At 29.6% G+C, this 21,308-nt stretch overlaps 2 protein-coding genes across 3 annotated transcripts in view; one reads left to right on the top strand and one right to left on the bottom strand.

Annotated features, from left to right (window-relative positions):
* Window positions 1-6,354: 6,354 nt before the first annotated feature.
* On the bottom strand, window positions 6,355-8,471 carry LOC101508231 (rust resistance kinase Lr10-like). 2 transcript variants are annotated; one of them, XM_012715163.3, is made up of 3 exons: window positions 7,727-8,471; window positions 7,429-7,650; window positions 6,355-7,296 (listed from the first exon to the last, which is right to left on the bottom strand). In XM_012715163.3, the coding sequence occupies exons 1-3, from the start codon at window positions 8,352-8,354 to the stop codon at window positions 6,548-6,550; spliced, it is 1,599 nt and encodes a 532-aa protein (XP_012570617.2). In that variant the 5' UTR covers window positions 8,355-8,471; the 3' UTR covers window positions 6,355-6,547. The 2 variants fall into 2 exon arrangements, with proteins under 2 accessions (XP_012570617.2, XP_027189056.1); XM_027333255.2 differs by having other exon boundaries at window positions 6,355-7,650; window positions 7,727-8,470.
* Window positions 8,472-8,530: 59 nt separating this feature from the next.
* The window catches only part of LOC101493523 (rust resistance kinase Lr10-like), an 18,645-nt gene continuing 5,867 nt past the window's right edge, over window positions 8,531-21,308 (top strand). The window contains exons 1-3 of the mRNA XM_027333253.2: window positions 8,531-9,577; window positions 11,805-11,837; window positions 15,187-15,210. Of these exons, the coding sequence (XP_027189054.1) occupies window positions 8,563-9,577; window positions 11,805-11,837; window positions 15,187-15,210 (1,072 nt within the window). The 5' untranslated portion in view covers window positions 8,531-8,562. The remainder of the gene's footprint in view (window positions 9,578-11,804; window positions 11,838-15,186; window positions 15,211-21,308) is intronic.

Here is a 21,308-nt window from a genome sequence, read left to right as displayed (position 1 = left end):
CAGAGAGATTAAAATAAACAACCAATATCTCAAGTTATATGAACAATCAACGGAAATAACCATATATCCATCCTTAATGCTTCAAGTTTTCAAAGTGTTTCTAAGATTAGAGAGATGAATTTCTCATATTTTAGAATCCACAAGATGTCATAGATTAAGAAACAGCAAATAGGAAATAGAATAAAGAGCGATACCAAAATCAATCATTTGAAGATGATTATAGAGTTATTTTTAGAGTAATGCAAACGATGCAAAGGTTGAGCGATAATAAAGCAACGATGAAAATACATACCAAGCTCACCAAGTCACGAAGAGGTAAAACTTTTGCAAGTCCCGCAAGATGCCAAAACCCTAATCGAATGCAAACGATGCAAAGGTTGAGCGATAATAAAGCAACGATGAAAATACATACCAAGCTCACCAAGTCACGAAGAGGTAAAACTTTTGCAAGTCCCGCAAGATGCCAAAACCCTAATCGATGTAGAGTTGCGAGAAAAGGGGGAAAATCACGAGAAAACTGTACTAGACACAGAAACCCTAATCATGTTTTTCCCCTTTTTCATTCAGGTCGAGCGATGTCGAGAGGGTTCTTGAGAGAGAAGACAGTGAAGATTGTTTTGCGTGAGAATGAAAGAGTTTCCGCAAGGAGTGTTACGCGAAGATTGTTGTGTGAGTAGAGCTTGTTGAGAGCTTCTGCAAGGAGGATTTAGATTGAAAATCGATTTTGGTGGACAATTAGAAGGGCACAGTGATGAAAGATTTTAGAATTTTTTGAAGAGAAATACTAAAGTTTTTGTGTCTAGTTATTTAATTTTTGAACTGTGAGTTCATAATTCTTAAATTGTTAAATTAATCATTTTATTTATTTATAAGAATTTAGTTTATATATTAAACAGAAATTTGGTTTTATGCATCTGTCCAATCATAATTTTAAAATTAAGATATTTTAAAATATATTAGGAAATAATTTTATGATATATATGTCAAAAATAGTTTTACACTACGTTCATACAATATAATTTGTTTAACATTAATTTTTTAATTACTATAAACCAACATTATAATTCAGAAAAAGAGACGGTAATTAATTTTATATCTAATATGTTACTGTAAAAACTTAAGAAATTGATGTACAGTTTTGATTATAAATGGAGGTTGTTTTTTCAACTTATATTTTCCAATAAAATTTAGTATATAATTGGAGAAAATCAATTTTTACTTAGAGAAGAGAATCGAGGAAAAGAGTGAGATGTAACTTTTTGTCAATCGTAGTTATGATTATGACAATGATTGTATTTATTTTACAGAAGTTGATGATTCTCCAACATCTAAGAAAACACATAGTATAATGGGTGAAATTATTTACATTACAAAGTATGCCATTAAATGTGGAAATATCTTTAAAATTTGTGCAATTTATATAGCTTGTTTTGCTATTTGTGGATTAGTGAATTGCCATAAGACACTATCCAAATATGCATATTATTGTATTATACTACTAGAAATTTGCTTTTTACCTGTGGATTTAAGCAAAAAACACATTTATTCTTCGATTAAATCAAATCCGACGATTCAATCACTTTCATTTATTCTACCCCGTTTAAAAACACATTTGGTATTAAAACATATGTCGTATTAGGCTTTATGCTAACTTAAAATTCTAAGTTGTTTACAACAATAGTGATAGATTATTCACAATCAACTGTAATTAATCAAATTAATTAAAAAAATAATAGAATTAGACAAGTATATTTCATTAATTTTTGTTTAAAATTTTAAATTTTACATCACTTAAGTGTTTCTTAATTAGTCTATTCACTTATTCATAATTTTCCAATAATATAACCTCACCTAAAATAACTTTTACTCAAAAAAAATAATTAAAAAAAAACTCATTATTCCAAAAAAAATATCATGTTGCATCAACCATTTTTCGAAAAGCAAAAGCGTTAGATCATAGAAGTTTAATAACCTTCAAGAAAAAAAAAACTACTTTATTTTTATAAAAAATAAATAAAAATAAGTATTCGCAAGAAAATCCACAGGCACTACCTGCGGCATTTGCTGCGGATGTTTCATGCGGAACATTCCGCAGATAAATCCTTGGGAAAATTGTGAAGTTTGCTGCGGATGTAAAGTCAATATAAATCCGCAGCAAACCGAAACCTTACCTGCCGTGTTACCTGCGGATTCGGAGATCGCAGAGATATTCCTAATATATTTATGAGCCGCAGGAAAATCCTTGGGTATTACCTGCGGAATCGAATCCGCAGGAAAAGCCGCAGGAAAAACGCTAACTTCTAGTAGTGAATTGAGAAATCAAAGTATGATATAGTCTTCTTTTGACAAAAAAACAAAAAAAAATATGACAAAGTCCTGTAACATAAATCAATATCTCAATATATATTATCATCTCAAATAAAGCTAAATTAATGCAAACATATTAAATAATAATAACAATCAATTAGTATACTTTTGATTTAAAATATCCTTTTAATATTTTTTACTATTTATTTCAATTGTGTTGCATCTTTTTCCTCTAAGATATATAGTTGAAAAAATTATTATTTATACATAAAGTATTTTAAAACATCTTTGGATTAGAAGCAAATATAAAAAAAAAAAAATACATACAAATTGATTTAAGTGGTTCGGAGTCGGTCTCTTTTTAAAGAAAATATCTCATATTAAAATCATGCAAATGAAAAATCAAGCTGTCAGAACAAATTTATCTTTTTAATTTTTTTTTGGAGTGATCAATGTTATAGATTCACTTAGAATAGTAACTCAAAATATTAATGATTTTTTGTGATAAAAGTAAAATTAGTGTTTTTTTTTATATTTTTAGTGTAAAATTTTTTATATTGGTTTTTTTTAGTTTAAATTAGTTATAATGAAAGTAAATGTTTTTTTTAATGTTTGGATATATAATATTAGTTTTAACGTTAAAAAGTCTTTACATAAAATACGAATTAAATCAAAAATGATATAAGACAAATCTAAATCTCTTTTCACTATTTTCTTTCTTTTGATCATTAATTTCACATATTCCATGTCTTTCTCTTTTTCTACCGTGATGAGTCAGTATATATGCATTCCATTATATCAAATTGAAACTTCCCACCTATGCAATTGGTTTATTAGAAGACTAACTGGCTACCTTTATGACCACAAAATATATTCGTCAATACCTCTCTCTCTTTCTTATATATCTTTCACAGAAACTTCATTCTAGACTTTATTCTTTTAATGTCTTTGATCATACCAATTGAGATCACTCTTTTTGGGTTATTTGTCTTTTTACATGATGATATATTTGATGGGGAATTTGTGTACACAGAACAAAATAATTTTATTTATTTATAATTTTTAATTAATGTAATATCTCCACTAAAGATAAATTTTTTTAATCTTAAATTACTACAATTGACTTAACTTATACACTACATATATTCCTGATTAGTTCATTAATATTCAAGATATATGGTCAGAAATATAATTATTTTTTTATTTAACTAAAATAATTTAAAAGCCTCTAATTTACTACAGGTCACCGTGATAAATAATGGAGAACTATTCAAAACAATAATAGAGAAACAAATGTTTTATCATACCGGACCTTTAGCATTTCAAGCACGTTTTTTCAAAATAAAAAGTATATGACTTAGTTAACTAATAATTGTACAATTTATCACAAAGGTCTCTGTAAAGACATGTTTGTTAGGATTAATTTCTTTTCTAATGTAAGTATATTTTAATTACTGCTTTATAAGGTATGATGTTAGATGGGATAAACAACCGTTATAACATTTTCAATAGAACGGATTTAAAAAGCACTAGTGATCCTTAAATACTGATTTACAAAATTTAGTTGAAATAAATTCTTTAATTTTCTTTTGTTTTTCATGAATGAAGAGTAAGATGCAGAGATATAGACAACTGGTTGGGATTTTTTTTTACTTTTGTTGACTTGGCCCATCTTTAGCATAAGTCTTCTTCAGTATTAAGATTTTTTTGTCTTTTATTTGGAAAATAAAGTAATTAAGGGAGAATTTTCCAGGGGATGAAATTAAATGCATTATAAATAAGTGGTTGTGGCTACATCATCGATGTAAATTTGGGTCATTTCGTTCCATCATTAATTAATTTCATTGTCCACATTCACGGTAGACAATTTTAAAAATATGGTCTTAATTACTTATAAATCACAAATCAATCCTGGACCATAATTGAGAAATTAAAGTCCAATAAAGTTTATTTTAGGATGAACTAGTATCTCATCTCAATATAATATCAACTCTAAATAAAGTTTAATTAATGCACAATTAAAATAATAATAATAATAATAATAATAATAATAATAATAATAATAATAATAATAATAATGAAATGCTAACATGTGCCACATGTTAATATATTAAAAATATAAACATCTTATTAAAAATTGTGCATTTCTATTTCTAAAAGATTGTACAATTCATTTTTTCAATATATAAATACTATTCGTGGAATCTTTTATCTTATACTTTAAGGAGTATAGATACATGTTAACGACCCATAATAATAATTAAGTAGTATACATTTGATTTTTAATAATTTTTTATAGATCTTTGTTATATATTTTAATTTTAATTGTATTGGACTACGTCAAAAAATAAAAGCAGCTTTGGACTAGAAACAAATATAAAAAATAAAAGGCTTAATTGCAGTTTTAGTCTTCCTATTTTAGCTGAATCGTGAAAGTAATCTCCCATTTTGTTTTTCTCTAGTTTTTGTCCCCAAACAGAATTTTAGTCTAAAATTTGATGAAATTTTATTTTTTAAAGCTGTACTACACCATTTATGATCATATATTTCATGTACAATTGTTGCAAATGAGATCTTGAGGTATGATGTGACTTAAATAAATGAAAAAAAAAATGAAATTTCTTAAAGTTTTGGACCAAAATTCTACTTAAGGGACCAAAACTGAGAAGAAACAAAATGGAAGGACTACTTTCACAATTCAGCTAAAATAGGGGAACCAAAACTACAATTAAGTCAAAATAAAACTATAAAATAAATATAGATCGATTCAAATGGTTCAAAGTGGATTTATGTTGAAGCAAATATCTGGAGTTTAATTCTTTTGTGGAACAATCAGTGTTACTTTTTAAAAGTAAAATTTATTCATGTGAGTAAAAGATATACTTAAAAACCGTTATACAACAAGATTCTTAATCACTTGATAGTAAATCTAGAGAATTGCTATGCCATAACGAGTAATCTAGATTTTTAAATCTCCCTTTATAAACCACTTTTATGAATTCATCTAGACTAACTCAAATTATTCATGATTTCATGGGATGAAAGTGAAATTCAATTTTTTTTAGGGGATTAATTAGCGCTTTTAAGATTAATTTGATATTTTGTTAATTTTTTAAGTTACGTTAATATAGCCAAGAAAAATTAATGAGAATACTTTTGATATATTATTAATGTAAAACTTTTTATTTTGTCAACCAATTTAAATGATTGGATGGTTATTATTTATTGACACAGTAAAAAATTTAAAATATTTTTCTATATGAATTAAATCCATAATTATATATTACAAATTTAAATCTCTATTCACTTGTTCTTTGGATAAAATAATAAAACACTACTCAATAGTCTCTATTTATAAAAGATGAGTGTGTCTTTTTCCAAATAAATATTAAATAAATATTAAAGAAAGTCAATTAATCTCTATAATTTCAATTATCTTTAAAAACTCTCAATTTACTTTTTAAAGTTGAATTTACATAAAACCTTAAAAGATTCTTTTTTTTTTCCTTTCATATATTAAAATTTCACACTTTAAAATTTGAAACGAATCTATTAATTTTTTATAAAGATGGAAAAACCTACGTTGGAAACTTCCATATTGCATGTTTCACGCGTCTTCAAGTAACTTCCATGTTGTTGATATCTTGAAATCTCCTTTGAATAAATCATTTATCGACACAATGGCCTTGCATTTGTCAGCATGTCTTCTAATATCTTGTCACAGTATGCCATTCATAGATCTAAAACTTTTAATTTAATTTTAGAGTAACACTAAGATCACTTTTAATTAGACTTAAACTTAAGTTACTCTTCACAAAACATTATTATTCAAACTTAAGCTAATGATGGAAAAAATCATAGATGAAAGAGAAGCATTGTGCAAAATACTAAATAGTTGTGAAGCAACTTTGATAAATAGGGATTCAACAAGAAAACAAAAGAACCGCTAAATACTCTTATTTGAAAAAGAATTTGTGAGAAATAAGAAATTTGTTACAAAACACAAATGAAAGAGTAATAAATTGTACTAGGATATATAGAAATTAATAAAAGAAATAAAGAATCAAACACTTATACTATAAATATATTTCAGATTTATATTCATTAAAAATCAAAACTAAGTATGAAATGACACTTTTTAATTGATCTTTGCATCAATGACCTACTCACAATATTACATTCGATGCTAATCGTGACAAGCCATTGACAATAAATATCTATACGATACAATTAATAAAATTTAATCTATTTCTTGAATCACTTCCAACTCCAAGTTCATAACAATATTAGAAGATGTATTTGTTGAAGTTGTAGGTCCAAAAGGATTGGAAGGAACTTTTAACTTGGCTTGATCTCCTTGCAGCATTTGCAATACAATCTTCATGGAAGGACGGTGTATAGGTTGCCACTGGATGCACCAAAGTCCCACTATTGCCAATTTCTTTGCAATTCTAAAATCTCCATCTTCATCTATAGGGATATGTATGTCTCCTCCTTCAAGCAATGTGTGGATCCAATCTGGATATAGAACTTGGAAATTTTCTTCACTTGTGGTTGTCTTAGTAGATGTATTCTTTCTTCCTCCAACAATTTCCAACAATAACATACCATAACTATATATATCAGACTTATAAGATACATTTCCAAAGTTTCTAGAAAAAACTTCAGGTGCCATGTATCCTAATGTTCCCTTAGCCGCAGTCATAGATACCATACTTTGATTTTTGGAGCACATCTTAGCCAAACCAAAGTCTGTAATTTTTGGATTGAAACTATCATCTATTAAAATATTATGAGGATTGATGTCAAAGTGAAGAATTCTTTGTTCACAACCTTGATGAAGATACTCAATACCATTGGCTATACCGATAGCAATTTGTTGTAACTTATCCCATCCAAGAAAACTATCTTTGTTGCTTTGTGGAGAAATGAATTTTTGCAATGAACCATTTGGGAAAAAGTCATACACTAAAGCACGGTAAAATCCATCTGCACAAAATCCAAGCAAGCGAACAACATTGAGATGATGGATTTTGCCCATAGTTTTTATGACCTCTTTCCCATCTCCCTCTGTATTATTGAGCATCTTAACAGCAACCATAATTTGGTTAGATAAGTTACCTTTGTAAACTGCTCCATGAGCTCCTTCGCCTAATTTCTCCTTAAAGTTATGTGTGATTCTCTTTATGTCTGCATAAGAGAATCTAGTTGGCTTTAAAGCTTTGTAATCCTTCAAAAAGTTTTCGATTCTTTCATGATCTTCACCTTTCATCTTGAAATAGTGATAAATTCGAACAATGGCACCGATTGCAATCACTAGCAAAGTTGAACCGACGATTCCACCTGCAAATTAAACATTCAATTAATATGCTTAAAAATCTCAGCAACGACAAGAACAAAGATGTAATCTCGCACTCACCTATAGAGGATAAAGTAATGAATTCAATCTTCTTCTTTGATTTGTGTTCACATTCCAAGCATCTTGTGTCAAAATTTGTTCCAGACCAATTGAACGTGATACTGTTGTATCGAATACTATACGCGTCGAATAAAGAAACGCTATCAAATAATTTGATGCAGTATACAAATTCAAATTCAATTACACTTTCATATTCCGAATCAGCGACATAAATTGGACAAGTTATCATATCCTGCGTACCATCGGGATAATAGTCGAAGTTATTTATGAGATGTGCTACTGAAGAACAATTGAAGAAAGTAACGTTATACTGGAAAGTTTCGGAAATAAAAGGAAAAAATGATGAAATGTTGTGGTGAAGTAAGAGTTGCGGTAAACATTTTCCGGGATCAGATAGCCATACCATTTGCATTTCATAAGAAATGTCAATAATGAGCTTTAGAGGGATTGGATGAGTAGGAAGTTCAAGAAACTTCATGTTATCTGTACAATTGAGTTTGAAAGGACATGTAGTGGACGGGTCATTTTGGGCATTCGCATGATTCATAAGCAGTGGCATTAACAATGCTGCTAACACTATCCTCTTCAACAAAGAACTATGATAGTAAATCATTTTGTATTTTTTCATGTGTTAATGTTTGATTTTGTGTATTATAAGAGGCCAAGGATATGCATGGTAGCTAGATGCTCTATTTGTCTTAAAACATATTTCACTTTTACTCATTTAAATACCATACGTAATATACACTCAAAAAGAGTTAAAAAAAATATGTAATAAATATGATAGATTAACGAGGTAATAAAAAAAAAAAAAGATAAAATAAGGTTTTAAATATATGTATAGAAATTTGTGGGGTAGTGTGAATGTGTATCAAATAATATTCCAAGTCCAAGTCAATGCAATAATTAATGAGTTTGACAGAGAGAAAGGCAGTTTTATCCCTACAATAGTCCTTGATAATGGGTGGATGGTCTTAGTGGTATGGTATGCATGTTCCATTTCAGCATCAACCATGGGCAGAGAAAAATACTTGCTCCTCCAAATTATGGTAGTAGTGCTGCTGCTACTTGATGATGAAACATGTGATGCAATTAGTAATAACCAAACATATTGTGCCCCTTCTTCGTGTGGCAAAATCACAAACATAACACATCCATTTCGACTTAAGAGTGATCCAACAAGATGTGGTGATAAGAGGTACGAGTTATCATGCGAAAACAACATGACAATGTTAACTCTGGTTTGGGGAAAATACTATGTGAAGGAAATAAACTACAAAAACTACACAGTTCGGTTAGTTGATCCCGGAATTCAAGAGGGTAATTGCTCCTCCATTCCCCACTATCTCTTAACCACATCGAATTTCACAATTAATTATTACAAATTTAGTATGGAAGTGTTGGACAATCAGAATGGTAACAGGGATGAATACGATTACCAACTCGATTATTTAATCTACTTGGGGTATGTAATCTACTTGAACTGTAGCAAGGAAGTGAAGGACGATTCTGCGTACGTGGATACATCTCCTTGCGTCAAATGGCATTCCAAAGGTCATCTTTATGCTACCTTTGACGATCAGTTGAGTATTGCGAGGTTAAAAGACTATTGCCATGTGAAGCTTGTTACTCCTTTCTCATCAGACTATTATCAGCGTCCAACTTTATCCTACGCTGAGATTCATGCAAAGCTGACCTATGGATTTGTCCTATCTTGGATGAATCGTGCTTGTCAAGATTCTTGTGACATTAACACTCATGCCTGCTACTTCAATGAAACCATCGGAGGACTTGAATGTATATTATATGGCGATTATTGCATAACTCCATTGGGATTCGGCATCAATTGTGGTAAGTAGGACTTCATCTATTCACTTTCGACCATTCATTTTCTAATCAACTTGACTGCTGCTTATGATGTTTAAGTTGCAACTACCATTAAAAACCTTTCAACAAATATTATTTTTCTTTGGGGCACCAAGCTCATGAAATGAGTTAAAACAAATGATATAGAAGGACATGCTAGCTTTTGGAGAGGGTCTTTAGTCAGTAACTATGGTGTTTTTGGTAGAACTGTGGTTTTTAATTTTTATATTTTCTTTTTAATAGTTTTATCGACATTAATATAATAAAAAATGGTAGTTGTCACATGCGAGCAACTACCTATAGCACTGCTCCAAGATAAATTAATGATATTAATAAAAATTATATTTAAAAAATAATAAATGTATTTAATAAATCCAAAAAAATGTTTATATTCATAGAAATTTTTTTTAACGTGCTTCAAATTATTGATAGAGGTAGTGTATATATATAAAAAGTATAATTTATATCTTACGATGAAAATATAGAACTAATTTATGATAGGATCATAAGTAATATTACATTTTCTTTTTATAAATTTTTTAAGATAGTTTAGGAAAACACCTTTGGCCCAATTTATTTAAGCTTTTTTTTAAATAGTTTATCGTAAAAATTTATTTTAAATATTTCATTAGTTTGCTACAATTTTTATTGAGTAATAAAATATTAAAAAAATGCTTTAAATAAGAAATTATTTTAAATAAATTCTTATTAAAATTATTTTTGCAATTTATTTTTTAAAAACAATATAATTTTTATTATGCTAAAGTCTAACAACAAACATTTGAATTATTAAATGTCAAAATTATTTTTTTAATCTATAACAAATGAGAGCAAATGAACATAAAATTTGAATAATTTTTTATAAAAATAATTTATACATAAATTTATGACAAACACTTGTATTATAAACATTTTAATATTCGTAAATCTTGAGGTTGATAAAAAACAACATAGGCAAGAGATTATACTTCCATACCATTTCTTCAAAAATCCTAAGATTTAGATTGGAGAGCATGTCTCCATATAGACAAGGGATTATACTTCAAGACCAATAGTTTATGCTTCTTCTTTGGATCCTCTTTAATTTCTTCAAAAAGTAAAAACAACAACTAGCAATATCGTAGTCAACATTAGAGATATAATATCAATCCCCTACTTTATGTCATGTGTAAATGTAATGCACAATGGCTCCAATTCCTTCTAAAAGATTTTCAACAAATCTGCAACGAACACCCAAAACACAGATAAATAGATTATCATATTATACGTGATAATTAAGACCCTAAATCTTATCTTCCCATCACTTCAACAAATCAAGTAGCACACATATTCACCAAATCTCTTCATTTAAACATTTTTTTAACCTTTGCTTCAAACTTGGAATGATAAACATACATACCAATTTGCGGGAGGGTGTTAACTGCAATTCAGTCAAGTTCTATTATTAGTAAATGAAGTTGTTAAGTTTGTGATATGTGATGAGTTATTTATTTATTTTAGTACAGGCTTAGTTAATTCTTTTTACTTTTTTCATCTCCTTTAATGTATATATAATGGAGTCTCTTGTTTTCTTTAATCACTTGGAAGATTAATTCCAATATCTGCAATCAATAAAGTCGTCATCGGATATAAAATAAGTGTTGTTTCCATCATAATGTTTTTTTTTTCTTTAACTTTATCCTCATTTTTTTCTTTTAAAAACCAACAATTATTGTGAATATACCTCATTTTTACTACAATTGTAGCACTCGACAACTTTGTATTTATTTTTAGAGTTGGTTTTGCTTTGGTTTCTATTTCTGGAAAATCAACTATTCCGTCTCCCTTTTGATTCAACAATTAACATCTCTTACTACGAAGGATAATTCTAAGACTTTTTTTTCTTTTCCTCATTCAAAACAATGAACTTACGAGTCTTCTCATTTTTATTTGTTGTTCAACTATCATTTTTATAAACAATATATGACTTCTATCTCACATTTAATACACAACATGAGTTATATGTGAAAAATTTGTACACTTTACGAAGCCATTAAACATAGATATTATTACACTAAAATAATAATAAAATAATAATTGATCAGTTGCATTGCTCATCAAATTTCCAGAAGCAACAAAACAAGTCTTTCATACAAAAAGTGCCACATGACTTGTTTTGTTATATTATATAAACATTTAGAACTAACCTCTTTTTATGCTTTTCCTTTTTCAGAACATTTGTCAAAGCTACGCATAGTGATCGAAGGTAAGAAATTCTCTCTAAAAATAATGTATTTTTTCTATAGTGTATTATTTTTAAAGTCTGGTTAAGATGTGCCTTTAAACTTACGTTAAACATTCACAAATAATAATAAAAATATTTGAGAAAATAAAATGTATAATTTTTATAAAAAGATACATAATTTTTAATATACTGATAAATGCCTAAAGTAGGATAAGATACATTTATACATATTTATAAAAATAAAATTTCATAAACTATTTGTAAATATCATATAAAAATAATTTAAAATAGAAAAAAATAGATAAAACTTAAGAAAATAGGACTATTGATCCGAGTGAAACATGTTGTAGAAAAATAGGCATATTAGCTGGGTATGTGTGTTAATATCAAGTTGATAATTTAACATGCAAATGGTTGAAGAGGCTTGCACTTAAAAAGATATAAAAAAGGCTTAATTGCAGTTTTGTCCCCTTATTTTAGCTGAATCTCGAAAGTAGTTTTCCCATTTTGTTTCTCCCCAATTTTGATCCATAAACAGAATTTTGGTCCAAAACTTGATAAAATTTCATTTTTAAAGTCGTACTACACCATTTTTGATCATAAATTTCAGGTTCAATTGTTGCAAATGAGATCTTGAGGCATGGTGTGACTTAAATAAATACAAAAAAAATGAAATTTCATCAAGTTTTGGACCAAAATTATGTTTGATGGACCAAAACTAAGGAGAAAAAAAATAGATAGACTACTTTCGTAATTCAGCTAAAATAGGGGGACCAAAACTGCAATTAAGCTTATAAAAAAAACATAGTGTTAGAAAGTATTGGAAGTATATGTCACAAATACATAGAGAAAAATGAAGTATACTTTTTTAGACAATAAGTGAAATATTTGTACATCATATAGCTTAGCTTACAGCAGATAAAAAGTCAGAACCAAACATCATACTATAAAGACACCCTCATCTTTTATGAAGGGTCGCAGGGTCCCAGAACTCCCACGTTGAAAAATTGGGCAGAAATATTGACATATGCCCCTTGTAACAATTAAAACATACTGAAACCTTGCTAAACAAAAACAAGTCTACCCATGAAATGCATACCAAACTGGAACTGAGATAAAATCCAAAAGAATTCTGACCTGCTGAAAACAATTTTTCATTCATAATAACCATTTGATGGGAGCAAAATCCACATATATTTTTTTATTTAATATTTAATGTAGTGTTTTAATATTTATAATGTTGAAAACTATTCGAAATATTAGAGTTTTTTAAGGTGAGACTTAAAAAAAAAAAAAATTAAGTTCACGTATTAACATACTTTATGTTTCAACAAATTTTTGAATTTCGAAAAGCTGTTTAAATTTCACACAACTTGAAGTAAAAATTCCCTATATTCTGGTGTCATAGATGTAGAAGAACCACACCAATCCATCCCGAACTTAGTGGTTAAACTCTACTGCGATGATGATACTCTAGGGGAGGCCCTGCTGAAAAATAGCTCGGCTCTAGGATGATAAAGAAAAATATACATGAGTTTATTATTTAAGGATTTGTTTGATTCCATCTCAAAAATTCAATTTTAGTATTTTAAAATTTAAAAACTAAAAAAATTGTCTGAATTACTTATTTTTAAAAATTATTTTATAAAACTATTTTTAATATTATACTTTTTAAAATAAAAAAGAAATAATAAAACAGACAAATAGTATTTTACTTTTTATTTTTCAAGTTTTTTAATTTTCTAATAAAAAACTATTTTAAAGATTGAAATTGCTAAACAGATTTTTGTAGAAAAATTTTAAAAAAATAATTTTCTAAAATTTATTTATACAATAATTTTCAAAAATAAAAAAAGTAAAACACAATCAGCCTTACACTTTTCATTCTAATTTCTTTTTTAATCTTTCAAACGCAATGATCTACCGTCCCTTTGAGATAGCAGCTACGACCTCCCACCTAAGAAGAATAGATCACTTTGACAACATAAAAGAGAGAATCATCAATCGGGAACCATTGGATCATGCTTCTCCAGTTTTGAATCATGTTTTGCTTAAGAGCTATCATCAATCGATCTTGGCAAATTACAATTACCGGATTTTGTAAAGTTACCGGGAAGGAGTAAAGCAAATAATGGGATAAAAATTAGGCTTAATTGTAGTTTTAGTCCCTTATTTTAGCTAAATCGCGAAAGTAGTCCCACATTTTGTTTTTCTCCAGTTTTGGTCCCTCAAACATAATTTTAGTCCAAAACTTTATGAAATTTCATTTTTTTTTTGCATTTATTTAAGTCATATTATGCCTCAAGATCTCATTTGTAACAATTATACCTGAAATATACGATCATAAATAGTGTAGTACAACTTTAAAAAATAAAACTTCATAGTTTTGGACTAAAATTCTGTTTGAGGACCAAAACTGATGAGAAACAAAATGAGGAGACTACTTTCGCGATTCAACTAAAATAGAGGGACCAAATCTGCAATTAAACCTAAAGATTAAAAAGGGATAATGGGATAAAAAGAGAAGAGATAGAGTGATTAGAGAGATAAATTATAAAGATAAAAAATAGAGAAGGAGAGATATGGAAGAAGAGACAGATAAAGTGAAAGAGGAGAGAAGATATAAAAGAGATAATATTATTTTAATTAAAAATAAAATGATATTTTAATAATTTAGGTCGTGTTGAAAAACCAATTTTTGAATTGTAAAAAGAAATAGTAAATTGTATCCTGAATCTCTTGTATTTTTCTGCAAAATCAAAACACGCCTTAAGTCTCGTCCTCTCCATAGCCGACTACATAAACTTCACTTATAAACATACTCCAAATCATCCTTGTTAAAAGAGATTGATTATTCACCACACACACAGCATTGTATGAAAAAAGGGACAAAGCCTCTTAGATATGAGCTCCATTTCTCATCCCTATTTGCCACCTATTAAACACCTACCTATTAAACACCTAAACATATAAAGTTGGCATATATTTATCTACATGTAAATGTAAATGAAAAGTTTTGTATTTCGCAAACATATAAATATAAATAAAAGTTAATCGATTTGATTACAGTGTTTTTTAATTGTTTTTTACTCTAATGGAATTTACCTTTGATGATCTAAAAGTAAATATTTCGCGAACATATTACGTAATGTCTCGAACAATTTACCTTTGATGATTTAAGTATTACCACTATAACAACTTACGTTTATCATAGACTTGTTATGTTATGCTTAGTGGAGATTTTCTATCTATTGTAATTTTGAGATTGGACCAATTAATATTAATAAAATGCTTAATTATCAATAATAACAAAATAGACGTGTATGTTATATCTTCTATTGTTAACGTTAATAACTACAATTTTTTGCAGATATTATAATTGGCATCATTAAAGGTAATATTTTATCTTTTCTTGTTTATGTTCATTTCCACATTATATTTTTTTGCATCAATTATATTATTTTGTATAAGTAATGTTTTCCATTGTTAATTTTTTTTTTTTTGGAAACTAAGATGTGTAAATACTCACTTTCGTTCATGAAGATAGAAGGCAATGTCATAATAATCATTGAAAAAAATACAAATATTTTAAGGTCTTTTAATCATTTATCTTTTAGTCATCAATATTAACACCATTGATTTTTATTTTATTATTATTTTAAATGATATTTCATTTCTTTACATTAAAATTTACTTTTGTTTCTTTCATGAGTCACATTCCGACAATTTCAACCCTTAATTATTTTGAAAATAGTAATTTTGACATTTTAATTTTATCCTCTTTTGCAAAAGACCTCTTGATTTTGATCCGATCAAACTCATTTTGATCGAGTCAACATCGTTGCAAATTCATTTTTAAACTTGAATTAAGTGGTCAAAAGTTTTTTTTTTTTTTTTTTTATCTTTACAACACTCTAATTTCATATCCACTTCATTTTCTTTCTTCTTTCTCTCCTCTTCACTCTCACCCTCCCCCCTCAATCCCTCGTCCTCTTTGACTAGACTCTTGCACTTTTTTACATTGCCTTATTGAAATTGTTAATTAGATAAGTGAGGATTTGCAAAAATTTGGCGGATGGGAACATCAATCAACAATAACAACCCTATAACAACCCTATAACAACCTTGTAACAACCTTCCACTAAAGTGAATATGCCAAAGTAACTCTCAGATAAGAGAAAACTACTCAAACTGTCTATTAAAATAACAAACTCACTGGTAGATATATTAAAATAACAAACTCAGTGGTAGGAATAACATACTAAATTTATAGATCAAACGTAACAAGTTTGCTACACACTTGTTACCACCATCCGAACCAAACCCTTATTTTTCTTCTATGGAAATCGCTCTCTTTCATTATAGTTCTTAGGGATTTCTAAATCCCTTTTATTTCCTTCACGTGGCCAAGCCCATTTAAACTTTTTTTTTTCATTTTTTTTTTCAATAATAATAATAATATGAATAAAATTGGTGGGTTCCATTTGGAGAGTGAGTCCACCCAACAAATCTCCCCCTTATGACTCAAGTGGAAATGTACTGCTCAACCATGTTAGCTTTCTTTCTACAAATTATCATCTTCGACACAGACAATGTCTTCATCATCATATCTGAACCATTCTCATTAGTATGAATCTTCTCAATTAAAAACGACTTTATTTCCAATGCATCTTGTATCCAACGATATCACACTTCAATATGTTTCGACTTTGAATGAAAAAAGTCGGGTTCTTGCTGAGATAGATCACACTCTGATTGTCACAGAATAACACAAACTTGTCTTACTTGAGGCCTAACTCATGTAGGAATTTCTTCATCCACAAGAGTTCTTTGGAAGCTTCAGTTGCTGCAATGTACTCAGCATTAGTAGTGGATAAAGCTACACACTTTTGTAGTCTTGATTACCAAGACACAACTCCCCTTGCAAAAGTCATCGTATAATCATAAGTTGATTTTCTAGGATCAATATCACCTGCCTTATTTGCATTTGTGTAGCCATCCAACACTGGTTCACCACCTTTATAGCATAAACACACTTTGGAATTGCCTCTGAGGTATATGAGAATCCACTTCACTGTTTGCCAATGATCTTTACCAGGATTAGAGAGAAACCGACTAACAACTCCAACTGCATGAGCTATATCTAGCCTTGTGCATACCATAACATACATCAAACTACCAACTGCAGATGCATAAGGAACCTTCTTCATCTCTTCTTTGTCTTTCTCACTTGTAGGACATTTATCTAATTCAATTACAAATGGAGTACTAAAAGGTTTGCAATTGCTCATGTTAAACTTCTCTAACACCTTCTCAATATAATTGTGTTGAGACAAGTGATTCTCAATATTCTTTCTGTCACAAGTGATTCTCAAATCCAAAATATTTTTTGCAAGACCCAAGTCTTTCATTGCAAAAGACTTGTTCAAATCTTTCTTTAAAGATTGAATTTTCTTAGTGTCATGACCAACAATCAACATGTCATCCACATATAATAAGAGAATTATATAATCACCATCAGAGAATTTCTTAATAAACACACAATGGTTAGAAGTAGTTTTATCATACCCATATTTCTCCATGAAAGAATCAAATTTCTTGTACCATTGTTGAGGTGCTTGTTTGAGCCCATACAAGCTTTTCTTCAATTTACACACAAGTTGCTCTTTACCTTTGACTTCGAAACTCTCTGGTTGCTCCATATAGATCTCTTCCTCCAAATCACCATGAAGGAATGTAGTTTTCACATCAAGTTGTTCAACTTCTAGGTTCAAACTAGCTGTTAACCCAAGCACAACTCGGATAAAGGACATCTTCACCAGAAGTGAAAAAATTTCATGAAAGTCAATACTTTTTATCTAATTAAAACCTTTCACAACCAATCTTGCGTTGTATCTTGGTTGAGAACTATTCTCTTCTGCTTTTATCTTGTATAGCCATTTGTTCTTGAGTGCTTTTCCACCATTAGACAACTTTACCAAATTAAATATGTGGTTCTCATACAAGGAAGTCATATCTTCTTGCATGACCTTCAACCACTTTTCTTTATCAACATTTGTAATAGCTTCTTGATAGTACTTTGGCTCTCCACTATCAGTGATCATCACATACTTATGTGGAGGATATCTTTGACAATGTTGACATTCTCTAGTAGATCTTCTCAACTTAAACTCGACTGGTGGCTCAACTGGAACTTGCTCATCATGGCGAGGCACATGATCATCAGTTATGTTCTCATCATCTACCTGTATATCTCCCCCATCAATAAAATTTTATGTAGGGGGCTTAGGCGCAACATCAATGTAATTTCTAAAATTTGGTTTCTATTTTTTAGCTTTATCAAAATCTTCAACAGTCTGGTCTTCAAGAAATATCACATCTTGGCTTCTGATAATTTTTTTGTCAACTGGATCCCACAATCTATAACCAAATCTTCATCAACATACCCGACGAATATACACTGTTTGGATTTACTATCAAGCTTAAACCTCTCATCTCTTGGAACGTGAACAAAAAATCTACAACCAAAAACTCTCAAATGGCGTTAAGAGACATATTTCCCCGTCCACACTCTATTTGGAACATCACCATCAAGTGGAATCGAAGGAGAAAGATTTATCAAATCCACTGCAGTTTTCATTGTTTCACCCTAAAAGGATTTCGATAATTTTGCATGAGAGAACATACATCTGATTCTGTCATTAATCATATGATTCATTCTCGCTGCACCTTCATTATGTTTAGGTGTCTTTGGAACTGTTTTCTCAAACTTGATTCCATATTCTCTACAGTACTCTTCAAATGGATCTCTGTATTCAACACCGTTATCTGATCGAACACATTGCAATTTCCTTCCATTTTCTCTTTCAACACTTTTCTAGCGTATGAAAATGCTTGAAGACTCCAAATACCTGGTCTTTAGATTTCAAAGGAAAGACCCACACTTTTCTAGAGTGGTCGTCAATAAAAGTAACAAAATATGATGCACCACCAAGAGATTTATTATCCATCATACAAAAATCAGTATGAACTAAATCAATAATATTTTGCCTCTTATGGAGACCAGTATTATGAAAAGAAACTCTATGTTGTTTTCCAGCAAAACAATGAGGGCAAGTTTTTAGAGACGTACCTTTCACAAGAAGAAAATTTTTCTTCGCAAGTACTTTCTCACTCAAGTGACCAAAGCGCATATGCCATAACTCAGAAGATGCATCTTCAATTTCATTCATTTCTTCCTTGCATAGCTTCGTAGGCATCCTAAAGAGAGAAGTGGAACTTTGCTCCTTTGTAATATGAGAAGAAATCACATCTAAGAGTAACATGATATGAGGCAACCGAATCAATAATCCAAGTTGAATCTTGACATGCGAGGTTTATGGAATTATCTTCACAAACAATGTAGACATTATTAACAGATGCAACTGTTGTTGTATCTTTATCATTTTTCTTCTCTTTGTCTTCATCTCTCTCCCTTGATTGATCTCTCTTAAGGAATCTACAAAAAAAATTTATGTGACCTGTTTTGCCACAATAATAGCATATCACTTTTTTTTCTAGTCCTCGACTTGCTTCTTGACTTGCTACGACTTTCAGAGTTGTCGCGTCTATGGAAGTTTCTAGATTGACTTCTTCCCTGTAACTTTGTAACTAGTGTTTCTGACTTTGAGGAAGAATCAATCAAACCACGTTCCTTTCTTTGAGCTTCTTCGTTCAACATGCTCTCTCTAATTGTTGACATTTTCAACTTTCCACTTGAAGCTGAATTGGTCAATGTCACAACAAGGACTTCCCAATTATCAGACAAGGAACTCAACAATAACAACGCTTGCAACTCTTCATCTAATTTAATTTCTGCAGTTGTCAATGGATTCACTGTATTCTGAAAAATACTCATATGCTCTGCCATTGAATCCCCATCTTTTTATTTCATATTCGCTAGCTTCCGAATCAATAATGCTTTATTTTGCACATTCTTTCGTTCATACAACTCTTTTAATTTTTCTCACATCTTGTTAGCATCTATTTCAGTTTCAACATGTGGATATACACTAAGATCCAACCTCTGTCTGATCAACGCCACTACCTTTCTATTCATCTTCTTCTAGTCAGCGTCTGATTTATTTGTGGGTTTAGCAGTGTTACCCTCAATAGGATCATACAAATCTTTACTGTATAACATGTCTTCCATGAGAGTCTTCTAAAATGTGCAATTAGAAGAGTTGAGTTTAATCATATTGGGACCTTTATTTTCCTCCTCCATTTAAATGCATAAATCAAATAACCGAGCTCTAGATACCACTTTGTTGGAAAAAATAGAGATAATTAGAGATAATGCGGAATATTTTCCCCCACCTGTGCAGATAAATGGCCAAACAGAAGAATACAATTCTAAGAGCAATAATAATTGGCAGAAATTTAAATATGAGACATACACAATTTTTAACGTGGACCCAATAAAAACTTCCACTATAATAATTAATGGGTATGCCAAAGTCTTCCTAATATCCTAATAACAATAGGGAACATCAATCAACAATAACAACCCTATAACAACCTTGTAACAACCTATAAAACAACTCAACTGTATATTAAAGTAACAAACTTAGTGGTAGAAATAACATATTAAATTTGTAGATCAAACGGAACAAGCTTGTTACACACCTGTTACCACCACCGGAATCAAACCCTTATTTTTCTTCTCTGGCACCGTTCTCTTTCATTATAGTTTTTAGGAATTTCTAAATCCCTTTTATTTCCTTCATGTGGGCCAAGCCCATTAAAACTTTTTTTTTCTTTTCATTTCAATAATAATAATAATATGAATAAAATTGGTGGGTTCCACATGGAGAGTGAACCCACCCAACAATTTCTTTACATTTTTATTTTTCTCAAAGTATTATTACCAAGAACAAAGGTATTTGTGAATTCTCTAAATTTAAATTTCTGTTTTGAAAGAACAAATGCAGTTAACAAAAACCAATAAAACTTTTGTTAGTTTTTGGCAAAACTTGCTAAGCACATTTTAGTATTAAGTGATGAAGATTTAGGGTGTTTAGAGTTCACTATCCTGACTGCATACATTCATGCAACCGGTGATTGTGTGTCGTGCGATTGAAATTGGACGATTTAAATCTCAAGTTTAGTAATTTTAATTTAAAAACAAAAAAACAAAATCTATGTGAAATAAGAATCGTCCGATTTCAATCAAACAATCGCATAATATTTATCTCCATTAATACGTGCACTTTGTGACGACTGCATCAAATTGAAAATATTTGCACCAAATTAAAATTTGAGGTGTGTGGGTGAATATTATTTTTCCACTAACCAACAATACCGAAACCCTAGTGAAAAATTATTATCGTTGAGTTACAATAGATGAAAAAGACGATGTTAATTTCCACTATTATGTTGATCACAAATAAATGGCATCAAGTAGAGAAAAATTTGGAGGGTGATGTTAGTTTCCACCATTTTTTAAGCTGTCAT

Source organism: Cicer arietinum, chromosome 4 (assembly GCF_000331145.2).
Source record: "Cicer arietinum cultivar CDC Frontier isolate Library 1 chromosome 4, Cicar.CDCFrontier_v2.0, whole genome shotgun sequence".
In the NCBI taxonomy this organism is placed as follows: domain Eukaryota; kingdom Viridiplantae; phylum Streptophyta; class Magnoliopsida; order Fabales; family Fabaceae; genus Cicer; species Cicer arietinum.
This window is presented reverse-complemented; position numbering and strand designations above follow the sequence as displayed.

Coding starts and splice junctions, on each gene's coding strand:
- LOC101508231 (XM_027333255.2), bottom strand. CDS start 8,354: ATGAAAAAATACAAAATGATTTACTATCATAGTTCTTTGTTGAAGAGG. Junction 7,651..7,726: donor CATTACTTTATCCTCTATAG/GTGAGTGCGAGA, acceptor TTTAATTTGCAG/GTGGAATCGTCGGTTCAACT.